Here is a 21,468-nt window from a genome sequence, read left to right on the forward strand (position 1 = left end):
CGGAAGACCCCATTAGCTAAATTGGTGCTTCAGGTTAAGAACAGTTTCAGGTTAAGAACGGACCTCCGGAACGAATTAAGTACTTAACCCGAGGTACCACTGTATTTAAATATATTTAAATTCAGTCCCTTTGTACTTCGGATCCAGTTGTAGCTCATGCCCACTGGGAGTAGAAGGGCAGAAGGAAGGAAAATCAATAAGCAGGTGGTTCCATACAGAGGCATACCTAGGCGTCCCTTGTACCCTTGGCAAGGAGCTGCATTAGCACCCCCTCCAGAAAAAAAATATCGCTTTACCGCAATAGCCACTAGCAAGTCCTGCACAAGGACCAAGGTGCCAGTGGAACCACCACCACCTCATCCAGGGTCCCCTCCCCTCACCCAGTCAGGCACACATTAGCAGCAATGCAACAGCCCAGCCCAGCAGCAAGAGGAAGGAGGCAGGCAGGCAGGTCCACTCAGGTCCTCCAAAACTTTGAGGGCTGCACACGCACACAAAATTTGGCATAAGTTAAAAGTCCCTGTAGGTGGTGGGTACGAAGAAAGCAGTGGCGGTGACACCATCCGTCCCATCACCCCACCCACCCGTGATCTTAATTTATTCTGAAGCAAATTTCATCCAGGCAATCTGGCTATCATGCCTCCCACACAATTAACTCTCTTTCCTCAGTCGGAGCAATCTGAGGTGATTTTTGTGGCCCCCACCCAGGGCTGTGCCCCCTGTTGGGGACCAGTTTTGCCAACCCCTAGGTATGCCCCTAGATCCATTGCATATCCTCCAAGGGACACGAAAATGCCAGTACACTCACGAAAACCCTTAAGCAATCACAGCCTCTCACTCGGTCACAGAGAGTTCCAAATTCCCCCAGCCAGGGGAAGCAGCTTCCGGGCCAGCAGCAGCAATACTAGGAAGGAGGCATGAGGGCTCCTTTCCAGATAGTGCTTACTGTACTAAGCTTTGGGGGAAAGGAAGGCGGACTCTAGGACCCTGTCAGATCTCTCATGCCTCCTTCCCTAAGGGTTTGCTTTTTGGTTTCATTCCCAGGCACTGGCTGGAAGAACTCAGCCCTCTTGGCCAGGGAAGGAAGGGTGGTTGCCCAGTTATGCCTGTATATCTTGATGCCTCCTTGGATCCTTTCAATAGGGAGGCGACCAGCCTTTGTTCACTTCACTCCATCTCTCCATGCCTTTACCTGAGAGTAAATTCCATTGAATGAGTCAAAGCTAACTTCTGAGTAGGTGTGTATAAGATAGCAGACAGTAAAGCTAGGTTTCTTAGGGAAGGGGAAGTAATTACTCCCACCAAGCTCAATGAAATCTTATTCAGAGTAAATATGCACATGGTCCTACTCCACACAAACAATGACCTGGAATCAAGTGGGACTTACTTCTGAATAACCTTATACAGAAAGTGGGGTACCAGGATGCAATCTTCTGCATACACGTGAGGATAAGCACTCCTAAACATAATGTGACCGGCTCCTGTGTAAGTATGTGCTGAATCAGGTTGCTGGGGGGCTGCAATCCGTAGAAGGAGACCACAAAACTGTGTGTTGTTCAGGTCAAAATGCAGTGCAAGCCTTACGTATGTCTACTCATAAGCAAACACTTAAATTCATTGAGACTTACTCCCAGGTAAATGTATACTGTACAGGACTACAGCCTTAAATATATACATGGAGGTATCCAGCTGTCCAGTACCAGTGTAAAGGAAATACCTCCCTTGTATTAGCATATTTTTATTACTATGATTATTTTGTTGTTGCACGTGCGTGTGCACACAGAGCGGCATTGGAATAATCAGGTCCCTGCCTGCAGGAACCTACAATCTACCGTACACACCATGCATTCAACGTACATTGTAATGGAAGGCACACATCTCCCACTTTCCTATGAGCAAATTCCCTTACACTTCCTGACAAGCATCCACGCTTGCACCATAAGAGTAAAGAGAGAGAGAGAGAGAGGAGGCAAAGGTAAGAGAACAATATATGGAGAAAGGGAGGGAGGGAAGGGGTGTGTATATATATCTCCAGCCTGTTATTTAGCCCAATACACATGCAATGCACAAGTCCTGGGTTTATTGAAACAAAATAAAACGTGTGGAATATTTTGATGCTCTGGTATGAGCTGCAGCACTGTCAAGGAGAGATGCTTCATCTCCACAGCCTCCTATCACTTGAGCACTCCAGCTCCCTTTTGCTGCCTCTAGTTGAATGGGAAGGAAAACCCCTCTCTCCCTTTGGAACACAGATGGAACTGCAGATAGAATAGAATGTAGAATAGAATGTCCCCATTTTCATCTGAGGAATGTTGGAGGGAATGCCAAAGCAGAGAAACATCCCCACTGGTTGCAAATAAAAAGCAGGCTGGTAGAGGCAGACTGGGGCTGCTCCTGACGAACCAGCCTCCACTATAAAGATCTGATAAATCTGACCTCAAATTCAAACACCAAGCAAAGCTTCCATGGAGGGCACCAAGTTGAGGGAAACTGTTGTATGTCATGGTCTACAGTAGGTCTACAGTAGGTCTAAAACTATGAAAAGCACATAATAAAATGTCACATTATATGTGCAAATGGCATTATAACTAGCATACAGATAGGACAACCAAGCGAGCAACCTATGATTTGTACACAGACTAACTCCACTTCCACCTGAATCCATGGAAATTTCCACCGTCAATTATTTGCAGACTTACCCGAAAGTAAGCTTTTTTGAACACAATGGGACTTATTTCCAAATTAACATTTTAAGCATTTAACAGAATTTGTATACTAAACTGTAAAAGTCTCTAAGATGTTTACATGAAACAAAATACACATTAAAATTATCAATAAGATTAACTTTCAATATACATATCACTTTTAATCTGAATATACAACATTGAACGTTACACACTATAAAGTTATATACAACAGAATAAAGTCACAAGAGATGAGCATTTAAAAACCAAACAAATCTTTGGAAAACATCCTAGAAGGGCTGAATGAAGAATTTGCCTGGCACCAAAGAGATAACAGAGACACAGATGTGAAAGTCCGGGGTGGGGCCCAGGGATGTGAGAATTGACAGGTAGAAACATCCCCCCCTCCCGCCCACACAAGTGTTTCAGGGGTTTTCCCAAATATTCTAAAAAATTAGGAGGTAAATAAAAATGACCTCCCAATTTTTCAGATGCCCCCTAGCTTTCACATCTCTGCACAGAGATAGCACTAGACAAACTTCCTTGGGGTGCGAGTTCCAGGAGGCAGAGAGCCACAGGAGAAAAAGAGCCATGCAGAGTAAATTTCCACCTCACTTGCATCAGGATCCCCCATCCGAAGCAGCGGCCTGAATTCAAGCTCAGACTCAGATAGGAAGGGGCACCAGAGGCAGAGGTAAAACCAACTTCAGACCCAGCATCATCATTTGTCTTCAGTCAGAACTCATTGGATCAGGAGCCCTTGAGCCAGTGACCTCGAACTTGCAAGGAGTGGGTCAGCAATAAACACACCAGTGTCAGTGACTTCTCCCTCTGACCACTGCATCATTGACCCACCACCACTCCCCTGTCTCTGAGCCTTCTTCCCCTGGGGGTTCCCCAACTGGTGCCTCCCACCACTTCTCTGCTTCCAGCCACTCCACAACTTCAAGCTCCAGTTAGCCAACCTAGTTGCAATATTACTAACTGACAGTCCTGCACCTCAAATCAGAAATGGATTCAGTTCCTTTATTTTATTCATGAAGTTTCCCCTTTATTGCAGTGACCCCTGAGCAACATTAATATAGTGGAGGCAGCAGGTAACAAAAAACATTCCTCAAGAGCACTTTTGTTATGGAAGCTAAGGCTCAGAAATGAACAGTTAGTTACTAATCCAAAGTTACTTCTTACAAGGAAATTTTCTTTGGGCATTAGTCAGTCAATTTTTTTCCAAATCCAAAATGATTTTTAAAATGAAGAGAAAAGGTTCTGACCAAAAAGAACAAACATTGATTTAACTAAGCCTTTTCATCCTATTTTTACCCATCAAGTTTTGTTTCAGTAAGGGCACCATACCCCCATGTTTATTATGATAGTCCTGTGGAAGTCATACCAGAATTGTTCTACAGGCAACAACTGCTTTATATGCATCCACTTGACGCACAACCGTGCACACACACTTTGAAGTCCCGATAGTGGTTGGAAAAGGAAGCATAATGGGGAAGGGAAGGGCCATAATGGGGAAGAGCAGGCTTATGCTGACTCCACCAATCATGCCAGGGTCAAAAATTGGTGATTGTCTGTAGTTGCCTTTGATCCTCACATTCTGGTGGGCTTGTTAGCCTTTTAACTGTAAAAGGCTAGTTGCAGTTTAACTTAAGGAAATAAATCCTAGGCATTTTGAGATGCAAAATCTCTCTATGGCCCATTCAGTTAGTTTTGTACTATAGAAGGGATATTCAACTACACACACACACACACACACACACACACACTGCAGAATTTTGTTTATGAATGGGCATACACCAAAATGACAAGAGTTCCCCACATTATATATAGAAATAAAGAGCAGGGAAGGACTGGGGCCCCTGTTTGTGCCTGGAAAAGAGGAGTCCAGCTATTCAGAAAATGCCTTTTCATCACTTACAGTCAATGCATCACCATATGTATTTTGCACTGGGATATCCATATCAAAGTACTTAAGAGTGTGAAATGTTATTCAGCCCTCAGCCTAGCTTACTTCACAAGGAACTGTCAGGCAGAGCACAGAGGGAACTAGAGAGGAATTTGACCTTCGCTAGCTGTGGATATTAAGGTGTAAAAAAAAAAAAGTACAAGCTTTCACACACTAAGCAGACTCAGAAAAACAGTAAGACAGTTTTTTTTCTGTGTGCACATGCTCATTTACACTCTTATATTTTTTCTTCAATGCTTCTTTGTGCATCAATATTCTGAATACCACAGAAGCTAAGCATCAGAAATGGGTAATGGAGTCGGGATGATCTGAGTTAGATCAAAAACCACATTACCACCAGTTATCCTATTGCCATGAGAGGCTTATTACACAGATATAATACACTATATGAGCTCCAACAAGCAAGTGCAATTAATCAAATTAAGGTTAGAACATACGTTTTAACTCTGAATTACTTGCTCTTACCGATTTTAAGGTCAACCTTTAAAACTACTCCCATATTCCTTAATAGCAAATAAAATCCACACACAGCACAACATTTTCTTTCTGAACTATGTATGTGTGTGAACTGCTTACCAATTCATGGGGAACTCATGGGGAGTGAGTGGGGTGGGGTGGGGGGACATCAGACCTTTGCTGCTACTTTGCAACTTATTTGTTTGGTGTTACTCTTGAAATCAAACCTTCATCATGCTATCTCAAAGGCCAAAACCAAAGTCGGCCGTTATCCATTTCAAGGCTGCTGCACAGAAGGGTCTTACAGCACCACATCATAAATGTACAGGTCAGTGGAGGGGAGGGGAGGGAAGAGAGGTAGACAGAAATGCCACCCAACACAAGATTGCACTTCCCTTTCTCTTAACGTACTGCCAGTGAAACACAAAGGAATTTTTCACGTTCACCGTCTCCCATTAGATCAATTAATATGCAGAGAAAGTCTCTAACACAAAGTTTAAATAATCATAAAAGGAAAGGTGGGGGAGGAGAAGAGAAGAGAAGAACCACCAATGTTCTAGAAGCTTCTCTAGACCTTTCAATCAATTTTATTTATATGCAAAACCAAGAGAAACTCAGGGAAAACACACAGACACACACACACACAAAGCTCCTCCTGATGCTAAAGCTCTCAATTTACTGACAGGCAAATGGCTTCATGCTGCCACTTAATCTCATTTCTTGCATAATGCCCTCTAATTAGCATATCAAAGTGAATTAATACTTCTAGGGCATTAGCAATGGGAAAAAATCTGCTCCAGGCTTCACAATAGCAGTTAAGCAAGAGCCAAGAAATCCTCAAAAAACACCCCAAACCACTTTGCATTGCAAAACTGTCCCATTTATTTATCCTTTCTCCCTCTAAACACTTTTACCGCACACTGTTTTACTACTGCTCACCAAACAAAATGATAATTGCCAAAAGTTACCAGCATCTGTAAGGGCCCGCATAGAATCTTAATTTAGATTGCATGGGAAGAGATCTTGAGATGGATAGGTTTGCTTCATGATGTATGCCAAAAAACATAACTTATCAAGGTTTTTAAAAATAAGGGGGAAAGAGTTTCATCCTTGTATGATACTCACACACAAATAAGCCCCAAAACATACATGTGAAAAACTACCTGCCTGACAGTAAGATCAGATATACAGGTTAAAGAATAATATAAAGCATGGCAAGATGCCAAGAAGTGGAAATAAGAACTCCCACCCCAAATATCTGCTGCTTGAACAAACTCTTTTCATCCTTTCTGCCAGAGTTATCTGACTACAGCTGAAAATGGATTTCCCCTTCAGCAAGCGACAGCATATAAGTGCTAAATCCAACTCAGGTATAGCTTTAGAGCAAGGACAGACTTTAGTTTCTACTTGGCAACATTTCTGATCTTGATCAAACCTAGTTAGCGATACACCTTGTAAGAAATACTGGATTCAATCAGATTCTCAGGAATAATTGCCTCACTTTCAACCAAAGAAGACTGAGCTCTTGGAACCAGCAGTAACTGATGACGATCATTACATATAGCTGAAGAGCTCTATCATTTATCTTGCAAAATATGCGTATTTTTTAAACGATCATAGGAGCTAGATATACATATGAAACAAGAAGAAACTCCAACTGAAAGGTTTGCTACATGTCTATTTTCTAAAAGACAAGCAATAAGGATCAAGGTTTGATGACAGAATGCCAAATTAGCACACCAATTTCCTTCTCCAACTCCCGGCTCAAGACAAATGCAAGTAGCACCTTCTGAGAGAGAAAAAATGCACAGGCTGGTGCAGCCTCACACTTCATTTGCCTCCATATGCAAGTCCCTTGTTTGACTATGTTGTATAGATAACACTGGAATAGCTGTAATGTCCAGTTGAAAAGTGTAATTTATCAGTTTGGTTGATGAACTACCCCATACATACATTTCTTAAACAGGGGAGGGAGGGAAAGCAGGAGGTGCAAAAACCAAACAGAAATTTCAGTTGCTCACATTAGTTATTTCTGTAAATTATTTATTCCAGTCCTAATCGGAACATATGAATTGTCTAGCAAAGAAATTCAAACATGACAAAAGGTCAAACTGGTGGTTAAAGAAGGGAGTGTGTTAGGTAAGTTTTTATCAGAACTGTGCTGATCATCTTGATAAGTGAATGACATTAAACATGACTGCTAGGAGAAGGAGGAAGATCCACCAAAGCATTCTTCTCCTGATGTCAATTCATAGAAACATCTACATCTCATTCAATCAGTGATACACAGGGGGAGGAAGACAAAAACTACCCTGCTCTAGATTTATGTTAAGTTGCTGGTATACAACCTTATTAGTCATTCCCATGCATCTTAAACATTCAGCTAGCCCTGTTCTCTGAGGCTTGAAATGCTACAGAGAAGTTAAAAACAAACAAAAAACAACTAGATAAATATCTCACGCTCACTGTTTTGTACTCTATAAAATGAAGCTTTTCAGATGTTTGCGATACTGATTCCGATATATGCCTTTTGAGTAGCTTGCTGTCTGAATTAAATAAGGATCACATAATATTCACAGGGCACATAAATGGGCATTTCTCATTGAGCTGTAGGAATTCTCATCAAGAGCTGTAGGAATTGAGTTGACAAATCTATTAAAATCTGTACAGCAAGGCCTGGCCTAGACAGTCTCACACTAACCTATACCTAGCTGTAACATTAATTCATTTTTTGATTTGATGCAAAAGAGATCTAAGTTAGAAGGAACATTACAGAAGTATATTGGATGACAGCTCATAATCCATTTAAAATATTTTAAAATATGCAAGGATATGTTGGTGTCAAAGCAACAAATTAAGTGTCCTCTTTTTAAAAAAAACAGCACAGAGACTGAGTTAAGCAGTTCTGATTATATCTTATAGGTTCCTGGAGAAGAAAATGGCAAGAAAAAGAAGAAGCGAGAGATCACTTCTAATCAAATTGCGGCTTATTCGGTACTTCAATACATCAAGGTCCTCTGGCAAAGGTGCAGTGCAGTAACAGGTTTGTTACAATCAAATATTGAAAGCACTGAGATGGTGGGCTTACAAAATATTTTGTATGTTTTTGTTTTTTTAAAAGAGAAAAACACTAATAAGGAAGGTTAAAGTAGAGACGAACACATATTCAAACTTGTTAGAGAACCACTACAGGAATAGCAATGGGACTTCAATGTTTTTGTGTGTTACGTGAAAGATTTTTCTTTTTTTACTTCATTGGGTTTGTAATAGTAAAGAATACCACTGACAGTGAGCCCTGCATTTTAATTTAATTCCTAACAGTATAGTACAGAGTGGGGGGGGGAGAGAGAGAGAGAATGGGGAAGATTACAATCCTCATTCTGAAGCAATTAAGGTTAAAACAAAATAACTTTAAACCAGCTGAACATATCACAACCTCATATTTATTTTCAAGAACAGCAACCCAGTCAAACTTTTAAACAGTTTGAATATTAGTCACTGGGGTTTTTTACCTCTACAGTGTCTGTGCCAGCTTGTGATTACTGAAAAGTTCAATGGAAACAGTTCTTTTGCTCTTTTAAGATGGAGACTTGTTACTTATTTTCAATATCTTACAGCAGAAGGAAATCATTAAGGTCTTGCTGCATTATACTGACTAGTCTGCATAACTACAAGAGATGAAAGTAAGACATATTCATGAGCTGGCCCTTGAACACCCATGTGGCTACAGAGAGATAATGGGAAATGTTCTCTGCGGAGTGGCATTACATGGCTAGTTACAGCTGCAACAATAACACCAATGGTTTTGGCATATGTTGGAAACAAGAAGTTAACTCTATTGTTAATTTCAGTTCACATGTGTGACTAAGGCATTTCTATTAAGAGGGGAAACAAAACAAGTTTTTGATATGAGGACTTGAGACACTAAGGACTGGAGAATAAAAAATTGCTACTTTAAAAACTTTTAAATAAATTGTTGAGCCATGGAAACAGACCTGCAGCCACCTCCTGTACCCAAGAAGTTCATTAAGTTTTATTATCTCCCTAAGTCAGTCCCCGTTTATAAACCTCACAAAGGCCACAAATCTGGCAAGGTATCATGTATGCCATTAGGAGTTACTAGTGAATGAATGCGATTTAGGGTTGTAGTGGCATTAAATTAGGGTTTGGTTGGCAGCTGTCATATTTGACTCTTAAAGAAAGACAGACACAATTCTTTCTTTCACTCATACAAGCACACACACATTCACATGCAGAAATTTAGAACATATAGCTCAGATACTCAGTGGAAGACAGGAGTGCCTGGCGTGCTCTGGTCCATGGGGTCACGAAGAGTCGGACACGACTAAACGACTAAACAACAAAGCTCAGATACTGGTTCAGATCTCAGTCATGAACAGTCTGCCGGGAAATGATTGCAATTCCCCACTTGCTTTAGAAACCGTCAGAATTAATGTACTCTCATATTAAGTTAATTCAGATACATCGCCTTTGAGCTGGAGGCTGGGGTGATCAGACTAGGAACCCCTTAAACAAGAAGGGGTAGCAAACAAAACAAAACAAGCAACCTTAGCAAATAACTTTGGATTTTGCATGACAGAAATAAAAGGTACAGATTAATAGGAAAGCCGTAACACAATAGTAGAGGACTCCCAATGTTTTATGGTTCATTTTCTCCCATTGTGTTAAAAATCAAAACAGATGCCGTTTTGAAATGCCTATTACCTTGACCTGCCTCTAGATATCTAGATATCAGTGCGGGAGACAGAATATCATTTACAGCTATTTCTTATATTCCCTGCCCTTAAAAGAATACCCCTGTATTTTTAAAAAGGAAAGATAAGCACACCTATCCAATCAGATCCTAGAAACATAAATGAATTATTTTCAACATGGTTGTTTATACAAATGGAAATAAACAATTACTACAGACAATTTTAATGATTGTGAAGTACCTCAGAACCCGAGAAGAGATACATATTTAGCCCTACAAGGCAGTACTTGTAAGTTGTGTGGTGTGTTTTTTTTAAGTACAGTATGTTTAAGGATCTTGTGGTCAAATTTATCACTGACTGCAAATAATTGTAATTATCTTCAAAGATAAAAGCATTGCTTTTCAGTTTCAGACAGCACCACCCTAGATCTACCAGAACAAACAAGTCTAATATTACTGTTTTAGGCCAAGATTACTATGTGCCTCCCTTTTCCCACTTTCAATCTTACTTCTCCGTTTTCCCTATCAAAGAGTAATGACAATATTTTTTTTTCTATGAGAAATGGAGGAAAACAAATGCTTCTCTTTTACTATGCTACATTTTTGTAAAGCAAAAGAAACAAAGAAACTGCCTGGAATTACTGGGATCAAATCACATAGTAGAATAGCAGAGGGGTGGCAGGGAAATGGGGCAGGAATCCCACTGGTGGTACAACAACAACAACAACAACAACAACAACACACACACACACACACACACACACACACACGTCTTTATTCTGAAAGTTTAAAATTTATACAGAAACATACAAGTATATAAAAAAAAAGAACAGCGTAAAATATTAGGAAAGAAGGGAGTCCTAAGAGTGGATCAGAACACTGGAGGAAGATTTGGAAATCGCCTCCCCCCCCCCCCCACCTTCCAGAATAAGACAATACAAGATATGCAAGAATTTGCTTTCATGCTTCCCTTGCTAATGTGTACTCAGCCATTTCATCTCAGATGGGCAATCCTGAATGAGAGTTGCCTTATAAAAACTCATGGGGGTGGGGAGGGGAGATGCATTTTTCCTTCATCAATCACTCAACATATCAATTCCACCACTCCTAAGCTTCTTGAGTTGGTAAGGACTGCACTTCTGCGCAGATGGAGAAGCCATCCCTTTGTTGTTGTTGTTGTTGTTTTTAATTTTTTAACATATATTTTAGAACATATGACATGCAACAATTAAACAAAATAAAAATAAAAAATAAAACCACACTCAGAGAAAAGTATCCAAATATGCTAACAAAGTTATGTCAAAGTGTATATGCAATTTGACAGTTTAAACTGTCACAGTTTAAACAGACACAAAATGATGCATAACAACAAATATTGCTTGATTTGTTGACCACAAAAGAGGTACTTTGTATCAACAATTATTATTTACAAGGGTTTATATGAAGGCAGAAAGAAGGAACAAAAAATATTTAAAATATGTGCTTCCTGCATGCCAGACTGTGCTTTAGATTATAAGTACTGTTCTACCATATACCTCATTATTTGTGTAATCAATAAAGTTGTGCCTCCATTATTTCATAGAAAAATATAACTTGTGGATGACAGAACAGCATTTTAGCTGGTGACCAAATTCACCCAATATTCCAGATAACTTATCAGCCTCTTTTCTTCTAGCATAGAACCTACGCCAGCAGTGCTTTAGCCCGGAAAAGGACTTACTTTCTTCTGAACTCGCCTTTGACACTGGTCAACTAAACTTTTCTTTCAAATAGACAAGGTTCAAGCTGTCTGTGAATAAAATATCACAGGGACCCAAACCTACATAACTGAAATCTGCTGTTGTCAATACATAGTTTTTGCCTTCTGCCAAAAGAGAAGAGTTTAGTTTTCGGTGGTAGCTAAAATATTAAGGACACAGAGACTTTAAGCACTTTGGCTGCTGGGGACCTCGTGCTGCCCAAAAGGTCACGGGACACTTTCAGCATTTTGTTCTTTTTAGCTCCAATACAGTCAGGGGTTGTTTACTATTAATGATTTCTCATCTCCTTGACTCCCCCACCCCCATTAGGTACAGAGTATGTGCACAAAGTTCTACTGTAACAAGAAGGCATTTTTATCATCATCTTATATTAAAGAATAAGAAGTCCAACTGCTTGACAGCAGGATTGTTGTAGCATTTTTAAAGTAACTGCTATGCAAAAAGACAGACATTGCTGGATTTTCTGTACACACAGAGGTACAGAAGCTCTTTTAAAAGGCCTGCTTCTTGTTGTTTTTAAAAACTCACTGGCTTTTATATATTCCAGCATTTCTATTCTATCATGTACAGAAGCAGTATGCCTTCCTTAGACATGCTTACACTTGCAGTATCTACCAGGCCTTTCAGCGTGCCATGCAGTTCGGGGGAGGGAGTTTTGGAAGATCTATACAAACAACAATACGCTGAAGTCAAGTGCCACACAGATGCTAATTGCAGTTAGTGACAACTCAGATCAAATGTCTGAAAGTAGAATTTTAGCTTTGTGAGCTGAATTATGAACATTAAGATATTTATCTCTTGTGGACCCAATTGCTGAGAAGGTGGTTTTCAGTCTCTCACACTTCATTCAGTGTGAAAGCACACAGCTCGACTGTCCTGTTAAGCCTTAGTTCTACAAGATGCTTTCTCTGATTAGGTACTTTCTCTTTGACATGTTGCCCCCATTTTCAGAGGCAAAGTCTCTTGCCAAAAATATCCACAGAAAATATATGTACATATATGTATTTCCCCCCTCTGTGTAAAGATGTGCATAGAACACACGTCAAGAATGTCTTCCCAACACACATCTGAACACCCATAATTTTCCTACAAAATGTGGGAGCTCAGAGCTATTGACTGACTCCTTTCAGTTACATATAAACTGGTACTGACAAAATCAAAAATACAAGAGTGGCTCAAGAAAGTTGCTGGCTCTTTCGGTCTCTCACACAGAGGGGCCACTGGCTGTAATTGGCTTCTCCAGCCTCTTGCATTGCTTCTTTAAGAAGCAGATACTCAAAACAAGGCAGAGGAGGAGGGGAAAGAAAGCCGGATCCTTGCTTTTACTTTCCCTGACTGCAGCGAGAGGGGGAATTTACCCTGAATAGGTGATACACTACCATTTTCATTTACATTTCATTCTGCAGCAGGATTATGAATTGTTTTTTTAAAAAGCATTCCTGATTGATTACATTCGCCTCTACCTCCCAACCCAAAGATCAGAAACAGACAAGGAGGTGATGATCAAAGATGGCTGCGGTTCCTAAAGCAGCTCTCCTAGAGCTCGCTGAGAGAAGTATATTGCAATGTTTACCTATTGGGGGGAGAGAGGGAAAGGGGTTCATTTCAAAAGCTGTGTAACTTGTGGTCTCCTACCTGTTTTCTCTTTGATTTCACAGAGGACACTGAACAAAGCAGGCTTCATTCTGTGGCAGTTCAGTGCATGCTTTCTGCAAAATAAAAGATTTTTTAAAAGGTATTAGCACAAGCCTGGCATCTTAATGCAAAGGAGGGGGAAATAATTTTTAACTGAAGTCTTTACATGTTACTCTTTGCATTCTGATCTACGCAAAGGAATAACTAAAGTTGACAAGGAATAAGGGTATAGCTTTTGATGGGGAAGGCTGAAGCTAGGCTCAAGAGGGCAACAGGAGTGATCCCAATGTGGACAGAGTACCTACATTAAGGAGAAAGGTAAGGATGTTTGAACTTAATCACCATAGGTGCAAACTGAGTTGGGGGTGGGTGGCAAGAGGGTCAACTGCCTTCTCCTTCATCAGGAAGTGAGGACTAAGTGACAAGAAGAAAACCCAGTCAACCCCAGCCGCCCTGCCTGCCACTTACAGCCAGGAAGAGATACCGAAGAAGTTTTTGTTTTGTTTCATTTTAAAATTATCGTTGTTGTTTTTAAAAAAACAAAACCCCAGAAACCTGATGTGAAAATTTCCTTCCATTTCTTCTCATGCATAAATCACAGCTTGTCAAAGCTTTCCAATTTGCTATATCATCATCACTGATTTATGAAGAGAGGGGATTTCCAGAGTTCAACTATATGCTTTGTTTTGTATTTACTGCAATTTATATTAAAAATAATAATTTCTTTTAAGGAAAAAAAAGGAGGGGAGGAACTGTTTCTCCCTGTACCCTCTCTTGCACCCTGTAATATTTCCTCACTCTTTTAATTTTTAAATCAATCTAACTCCAGAGAAACACCAATTTGGGGGTTGTGCAGAGCACTACAAAGTTCACACTTCTTTGAAAGAAAACGCAAACCCTCCAAGATGAGAGCAGCTTGGGATGGCAGGCCGATTCTACCCCCACCCCTTAAATGAGGGCATCATCCTAATAAAGGAAAGGTTATCAGCAACAGCCCAGCTCCAAGCATTAGTGCAATAAGACAGATTTTGGGGTGGGGGTGGGAGAAAGGAATCTTTGCACATGTATATTGTGCTTCTTTTCTCTCTCCCTTATTCAGACCAACTCCGGCTGTTGCCCCTGGTCTGTGCCCCCCCCCCCCCGCGCATTTCTCCTCTAGTATTAAAAGGGTTGTCTTAATTGCAAGAATATTTGGTCCCAGCAGGAGACAGCAAGGAGCGAAACAACAACAAAAAGCGCCACGCATATAAACACACACACGAGCGCACCAGACATACATACACACGCACGCGCGCACATGCACACATACACACACACACACATATATACACAACATTGGGATTTTTTGTTTTAATGAGACCAACTTTGCTTGCGCCTCATCCAAGCTCTGGTCCGTGATGGTCATAATCTGGTGGAGGATGTCTCCTATGTCTTGCTTGCGGCCATCGCCGTCGGCCCCTTCGTGTCCGTGGGGAGGAGGCAGAGCCATGCCCCCCTGTACCGAGTGGCCAGCCAGGTTCACGCCGGCGAGAGTCTGCAACATCCTGGACTGCTCATCCATGCCTCCTACCGCAGCCCAATCAATGCACTTGGAGAGGCGGCAACGGAGGCAGCAGAAGAAGAAACGGCACGCCGGAGAAGGAGGAGGCGAAGGAGGAGGGAGGGGGGGGAAAGAAGCGCTTCACGATAAGGTGGTTTTGTGCTTGGAAGATTGGGGGGGGGGGAGAAAATGCAAGTAAATCTCTTGTTCTTGTAATGAATTTCAGTTCCTGCTCCTGAGAGAAGGGGGGATCAGTGTTTGATATTTGACCGGATCTCCGTTGTTTATTCCACTCTCTCTTCTGCTTTCCAGAGCAGTAAATCACTCTCTTCTTTAGTTACAATCTTCTTTCATCACAATATTTGTGGTTCGGATAAACGGCCTTGATAAGGTGTCTGAAGTTTTCTTTCCTTTGGTACAAATCTTCACCCAAAGGCTTTATTATTTCCTTTAAGGGGGAAGGGGGGAAAGAAAAAAAAAAGTTAGTTGCTCGTCTATGTCTTTTCTCTTACTTGTCTTTGTTTTTTTTTCCTCCTTTGAAAACCCTTTTCTTGGAAACAGAGAGGACGAAAATTTTGTAAAAATGCAGCAAGGGGTGGGGGAGGAAAAAAGAGGGGAACGGGATAAAACTTACTTTCAAATCCTTAAAGTTACGAGTGTGACACACGGTAGGGGATTTTAAAAATCACAATAAACCAAGCGGACACCCCCAGCCCCTAATTGCAACATTTAAAAAAAAAGACAAGAAAAAGTAGACAAGAAAATGCAGCCGGTGGGAGGGAAAAATGATTGTCCTTTCCCCGTCTCGGAAAAAAACACACACACATACATAACAAACGATCCCAATGTCTGTCTTGTCTGTGCAACGGATAGATAAAATAGCAGCAAAAAAGTTTCAACTTGTGCAAAAGAAAAGAGCGGATGTTGGGTTTTTTTAAAAAAGGGGGGAGAAGTAAAGAAAAAAATTAATTACACACTCTCTGCAAAGCAATGTGCAAAAATATCCGCCAGCTGGAATTTATGAGCCCAGCAGCTCAGTGACTGTGTGTGTTTTATGTTGTTTGATGGCCGCTTTGGTGAGGGATTGACAGTCTGCCAATGCCACTCACTCACCCTGCAGACGTGTCACCCTGTGAAGGAGGAGAGAAGCAGAGAGAGACTAGAGGGGACGTGGGAGCCAGCCGGAGCCACGCCCCCTTCCCCAGACTCCCCCTTCCTCCTCTAGGCAGCTGCTCCAAAGCCCCTCCCCATTGATACTTACACTACAAGAGCCCGCCCCCTCGGAACTCCTGGCTACTATAGATTCAGAACCAGCCCCCGCTCCAAATGTTTCGGCGATAGTTTCATTACGGTATCCACAAGCGCAGCTGATATTTTACAGACTAATCTCCCACAATTTTTCTTTAAACTAAGAAGCCCTGCTGATTTCAATAGGATTTAACTCACAGCGCCTAGGATGGCAGCCTCAGCATCCCTCCCCGGACTCCATCTCCGTTGGCATTTTCTGTGTCTGCAAGCATCTCTCCTTAGTTCTTCCTAGAGCACCCCTTACTGGTATTGCCACAACCCCCACAAAACACTGCTCGAATCATGGGTAAGGCAGAGGCAGCCTAAATGCAACTGGCAACCCCGCGTCCAGACTTCTGCCAATTTTAACCAAGGTTCCCCCTTTAGTAGATGGGCGGGGCGGGTGCAACTAGCACGGAAAGAGAGGTCAGGGCCCCTTATTCCACTCAGGTAGTTGGAGGACTGCACACACCAGTTCTACCTGTACTTGGGGGGGTTACTTTCCTATCATGCTGCACTTCCAACTAACAACTCACTGATAAGCAGAAATACGTCAGGTGAAGAGATTTCTTCACCCATTCACCCTTCTCTCTCAGCAAGCAGGTAAACGTAGCAATGGGGGAAAGCTTCACCAGGTGCACTTCTGGTGGTGGCCATGGAGGAGCCCTCATTCCTCCACCCCAGCTCCTTTCATTTTTTGACCCTCAATTTCCTAGAACACCCCCTCAGCGATCCATGACAGTCCTTGCTATTTCTTGCCACCCCCTCCTCAATTTCCTGGACGACCCCCTCATTTTTCCACCCTAGCCCCTATCATTTCTTGACCATCCCTCAGTTTCCTGAAAACTCACCTCTTCCACCAAAGACCGTTATTTCTTGACAACCCCCCCCACACTGAATTGTCTCCTTTCAGCCCTAATCCCTGTATTTCCACCTCTCGCCTAGTCCCTGCCATCAATTGACCCTTCCTCAGCATATGACTCTCTAGCCTTAGCTTTCTAGGCTCTTAATTCCTGCCTTTCAAACTCTCCCCTCAGAAGCTGCCCCCGACCCACATCCCAGGCCCCGCCCTCCTTTACCCGCCCTCAGCCGTGCCTCGAGCGTCGCTCTTTTCGTCCTGCCCCTTAGGGGGCGCGGCTAATAACGTCTAACTCGCCACTCTTGAGGTTGTCTTGTTACCAAGGGGCGGGAAGGGAAAGAGGCGGGTGGAAAAGGAGGCGTGTCACGAACAGTTTTAGGAGGAGGCGGTGGGAGATACGTCACGCCCCTCCAGTTAGCTGGGGGCGGGGCCTAGACAAACAAAAACAAATAATATCACAAACACACACACAGAGACAGAACGTAAAAGAACCCCCCCACATAAAAGACCCAGATGTGCCCCGGACCAATCAGGGCGCGGGGAGGGTGAATCTTAGCCAATCAGATGTGATTGTGGTGAAAGTAGGGAAGAAAAAGCTGCCTACGTCCATCACCCCTCCTACGCAGAAACACACGCTCTCCCCGCCCCTCTTCGCTGAGGAACTTGTGATTGGCGCGTTCGAACGGGCACGTGACGCGGCGCGAAGAAAGGGGGTTAAAAGAAAGCAGCGCTGCCCCGGCCTTTGATGATCACCATGGCAACGGCTGGCCTTCTGGGAGGTGTCAGCATAGGTAAAGGCCCGGTTAGTTGGGCCGCGGCGCATCTCCCCCGCGACGCGCCGTTGTTCGCCTTAGCAACCTTCAAACACCCTCCCTTCCCTTTGCCAGCTTTCTCTTCTTTGTGCACCTCCAGCCTAGGCGTGCTTACTCGCTGTGCCCCTTGGGGCAAGCTGCCTAGCTAATATATTCAGTCTTGCAGGCTTCATCTCCCCGCTCAGGAAACTTAATGCAAGTCCGAAAATTTGTCCCGCTTGCATGAGAGGCGTTTTAAGTCCAGCCTAGGCATGCTTCCTCGGATGCAATACTGTACCGGCTTTCCTACTTTTTTCTGCACCACTTCTTACTCCCAAGTAAGTGTGCTCAGAATCGCAACCTAACAACAAGCATGCTTCCAGAAAAATGCAAATAACTGAATGCTGGACAGCAATATCCTATCTGGTTTACTGCAGAAATTGCATCTGCAAGACTTCTCAAGCAGTTTAGGGCATTGGTCAAAGAGAAGTGCAACAATGAAACCATACTACAATAAATAAAAACACAATAAGCTTAAGAAAAAACTAATGTAAAAAACCCAATCAGCTAGCATTCCATATACAGCACAGAATTAAGCAGCCATCATATTTATTTAGATCATTTATATGCCACTGAATACATTAAGAAATCTCTAAGCAGTGTCCAAAAAAACCTAAAGCAGCAGCAACAAGAGTTAAAATACACAATAAAACCATTAATGCAATACCATAAATATATACTGACATTAGTTCTTTCTGACAGCTTCTCTCAACCATGGCCTAAACAAACACACAGTTCACTTTCTCAGTGAAAGTGCTGTCATTATTCTAGTTCCTCTGGCTTGGCTTGATTTTATGGTCAGGCACCAAGGTTTACTGGTGCTTCTTCAGGCTGGCCACAATTGTGTCCCATTCAGCACAAGTCAGCTACACTGCACACACTCAGTTCCAGGCTACAACAGATTTGTTTAGTGCAGAACTAAAATTCATGTCTTTGGCATGGGAAGCTAAAATATATACAAGTTTTTCAAGTTATGTGATCAGGAAGAATCTGTATAGAGTCTGAGAGAAATATAAGAACCTGTTGTGAAGGAAAACACCCCAATGGTTATCACCAATGGAAGCTATTACAATCAAGAGAATTAACATGGACAGACAGTGGGCGACCTATAGAGACTTACTGGACCTCTCAGGGAGGGAACCCAGATTGAAACCAATGGAAGAAATAAGAAACCAAGAAACCAATTGTATGATATGTTTAAACTAGGTAAGAAAAACGGATTTCTGGACAAAAGCTCACAATTAGAAAGAGATTTATTAGAGAATAATGAAAAACTATTGTCTAAACTCCTATTATTGGAGTGGGAAACAAAAGATGAGCAGGTAAAGCTTCAAAGATCCATAAAATGAAAGCGATAAACACTGTACTGCAGTCACACAATCAATCAATCAGTAGCTGAACTGGGTTTCACACAGTCACAAAAAAAAGAGCCACAAATACAAAAACGCAAAATAAATAGCAAAAACAGACCTCAGTGTGGCACTCAAATCGGAAGCATAACACTCAAAACGGAGCATGTTTGGCTTCCGAAGAAAGTTCACAAACTGGAACACTTCTGGGTTTGCAGTGTTTGGGTTCCAAGTTGTTTGAGTACCAAGGTGTTTGAGAACCAAGGTACCACTGTATTTAAAGAGAAGTGGGAATTTTTTTGTGAGTAGAAAATAATTATTCACAGTTGCAAACGCTGGCAGTATTAAGGTAAATTAAACAGTATAGCATATTTAAAAGGGATGTAAAATGGGGGGGGGACTGAAATAGATTAATATACATAGGGTTTCCCCAGACATATCCAAAGTACTGCAGTCGGCAGCAGGGTCTGGGTGGAAATCAGGGGAAAATGGACGCACTCAAAAACTTTTCTTTCTGGATTTTCACTGTTTGAAATATGGCAACCCTACGATATACAAGAATATGCAGAAATTATGGGTAAATCAAAAGAACCTTGGAAGGGAAAGGAGGGAAGTCATTGAATGTATGGGTATAATGGAAGATATTAATGTGGAAATGTAAAATCTGAAAACTTTAATAAAAAATATTTTTTAAAAAAGAAATCATAACTAAGACCACCAATCTTGCCAGAGGGATTTCTAACAAGAACTTAGAAGGTCTGGAAGAAGTTTGAACCTGGTGCCAGAAAAAACAACAACCAATAGAGGTACAGGCTGTGAGCTTTTCTACGTAAAGTATTCTGGGCCTAGGGAGCCACCACCAAAAGTATCCTCTTGCTTGTGGCTACCCTTTAGCATGTTTGGGATTGCAATACTATAATACGACAGTATTGACAAGCTTGCTGAACTCAGCGGCACTTCTGAGTAAAAAAAGGAAAAGGATTTCATGGTTGGAAATCATGAAAGCACCATTCAGCAAATGTGAGGTTTGCTATCTGAGCAAATATGCTCACTATTAGAGTGTAATCCAATAACACTGGAGTACGGCAATTTAAACTGAATGTTCATCATAGGCATCAAAGCATCATCTTCCCTGTGAACAGAAGAATGGTATGGATTGCCTTTAAAAAAACAGCAACATTAAAGGGCACTTTGGAGCTAAGCTATGTTGTAGAGCTGCTGTGATATGCACAAATATGGGGGTTCTATAAGGATTCCAGCTTTTTCTGAAACTGTTCCTGTTCCTTTAAAAGCTATACAGCTAGCAGAAGTAAAATATAGTATTTTGTTGGAGGGAAGTCCTACTGAAGTCCGTGAGGCTTCTTAATACAGTTCAGATCCCTGGTTTGGAGGAAGTCAGATCTAATTCTTGAGCTTTACAAGAGAAAACATGTTTAGCCTCATATCTTTAAATCCATCCCCCATTAAAACCAATGCTTAACTGTGGCTGGATCGTGAGGGTAGGATCTTATGCATAGGTGAAAAGGGTCTATTTGTTACACTTTTAAATTAGATTATAAATCCATATTTTAACTACTTTCTTTAAGGTAAATATCTTAATTGTCCCTATTGATTCAAGAAAGCCTAGGTAATATATAGGGCAGCAGTGAGTACTTAAGGTACGTAGTAGTCAAGCCAAGGTAAAGATCAGCACCTTGGAGATTTAATCGAAGGGCTACAACCCAGCAAGCACTGCTGTTGAATCACTTCCATTAATTAATTTCAGTGGGATTTATACAGGACAGGAACCCTGCATATGCCTTTTAACGAAATCAGTAGAGGGATGCACAGAGGCAGTCTTTGCCAGAGCACATTCATTTTGTAACAGAAGTTGTTTTCATGATGTCAGGATTTAAGGTGTCAGGATTTAAGACATATTAAAACTTATGAGATTCACCCTCAATGTACAAAAGTTGCCAAGTTCCAATCATACCTGACAATCCTTTGGGTTACATTTTTCTTTTTACCGAGTGACTTCAAGACAGATCACATACACATTTTTTTAAAAAACCTGCCTGCCATATAAAATTTATTTCGTGGTGACTATAATGGCATGGCATGCTGTACTGTAAGTATTTATGAAAATATTTTATATGAACATTCTGTTTACCATTATTTATTAATGCCACATTTAAAAATATTACGCTGCAAATTTATTCCAATGTGTATTAGTAAATAAATTATGCTTGTAATTTCTAATGCATTTTTAATTATGAATTTATCCATGTCTGCCTTTATTTATGATTGCAATGTCCCTATTGCAGTGCTGCATATATAATTGGAGACACTCTTAATTAAGCATCCTTGGACATTGCATATGAC

At 41.5% G+C, this 21,468-nt stretch overlaps 1 protein-coding gene across 13 annotated transcripts in view; it reads right to left on the reverse strand.

Moving 5' to 3' along the window:
• PBX3 (PBX homeobox 3) overlaps positions 1-21,468 on the reverse strand; it is a 233,544-nt gene that overhangs the window by 208,922 nt on the left and 3,154 nt on the right. For 4 of the 13 annotated variants that reach the window (XM_083423855.1, XM_083423860.1, XM_083423865.1 and 1 more), the window contains exons 2-3: positions 14,586-15,209; positions 13,222-13,295 (exon numbers count right to left, since the gene is read on the reverse strand). In XM_083423855.1, the coding sequence (XP_083279981.1) occupies positions 13,222-13,295; positions 14,586-14,782 (271 nt within the window). In that variant the 5' untranslated portion in view covers positions 14,783-15,209. Of the gene's footprint in view, positions 1-13,221; positions 13,296-14,585; positions 15,210-15,395; positions 15,951-16,022; positions 16,047-16,207; positions 17,387-21,468 lie in introns of those variants that run through there. The other 9 variants (XM_083423854.1, XM_083423852.1, XM_083423861.1 and 6 more) reach the window with 8 other exon arrangements.

Source organism: Podarcis tiliguerta (genome assembly GCF_965153285.1).
Source record: "Podarcis tiliguerta genome assembly, chromosome: Z".
In the NCBI taxonomy this organism is placed as follows: domain Eukaryota; kingdom Metazoa; phylum Chordata; class Lepidosauria; order Squamata; family Lacertidae; genus Podarcis; species Podarcis tiliguerta.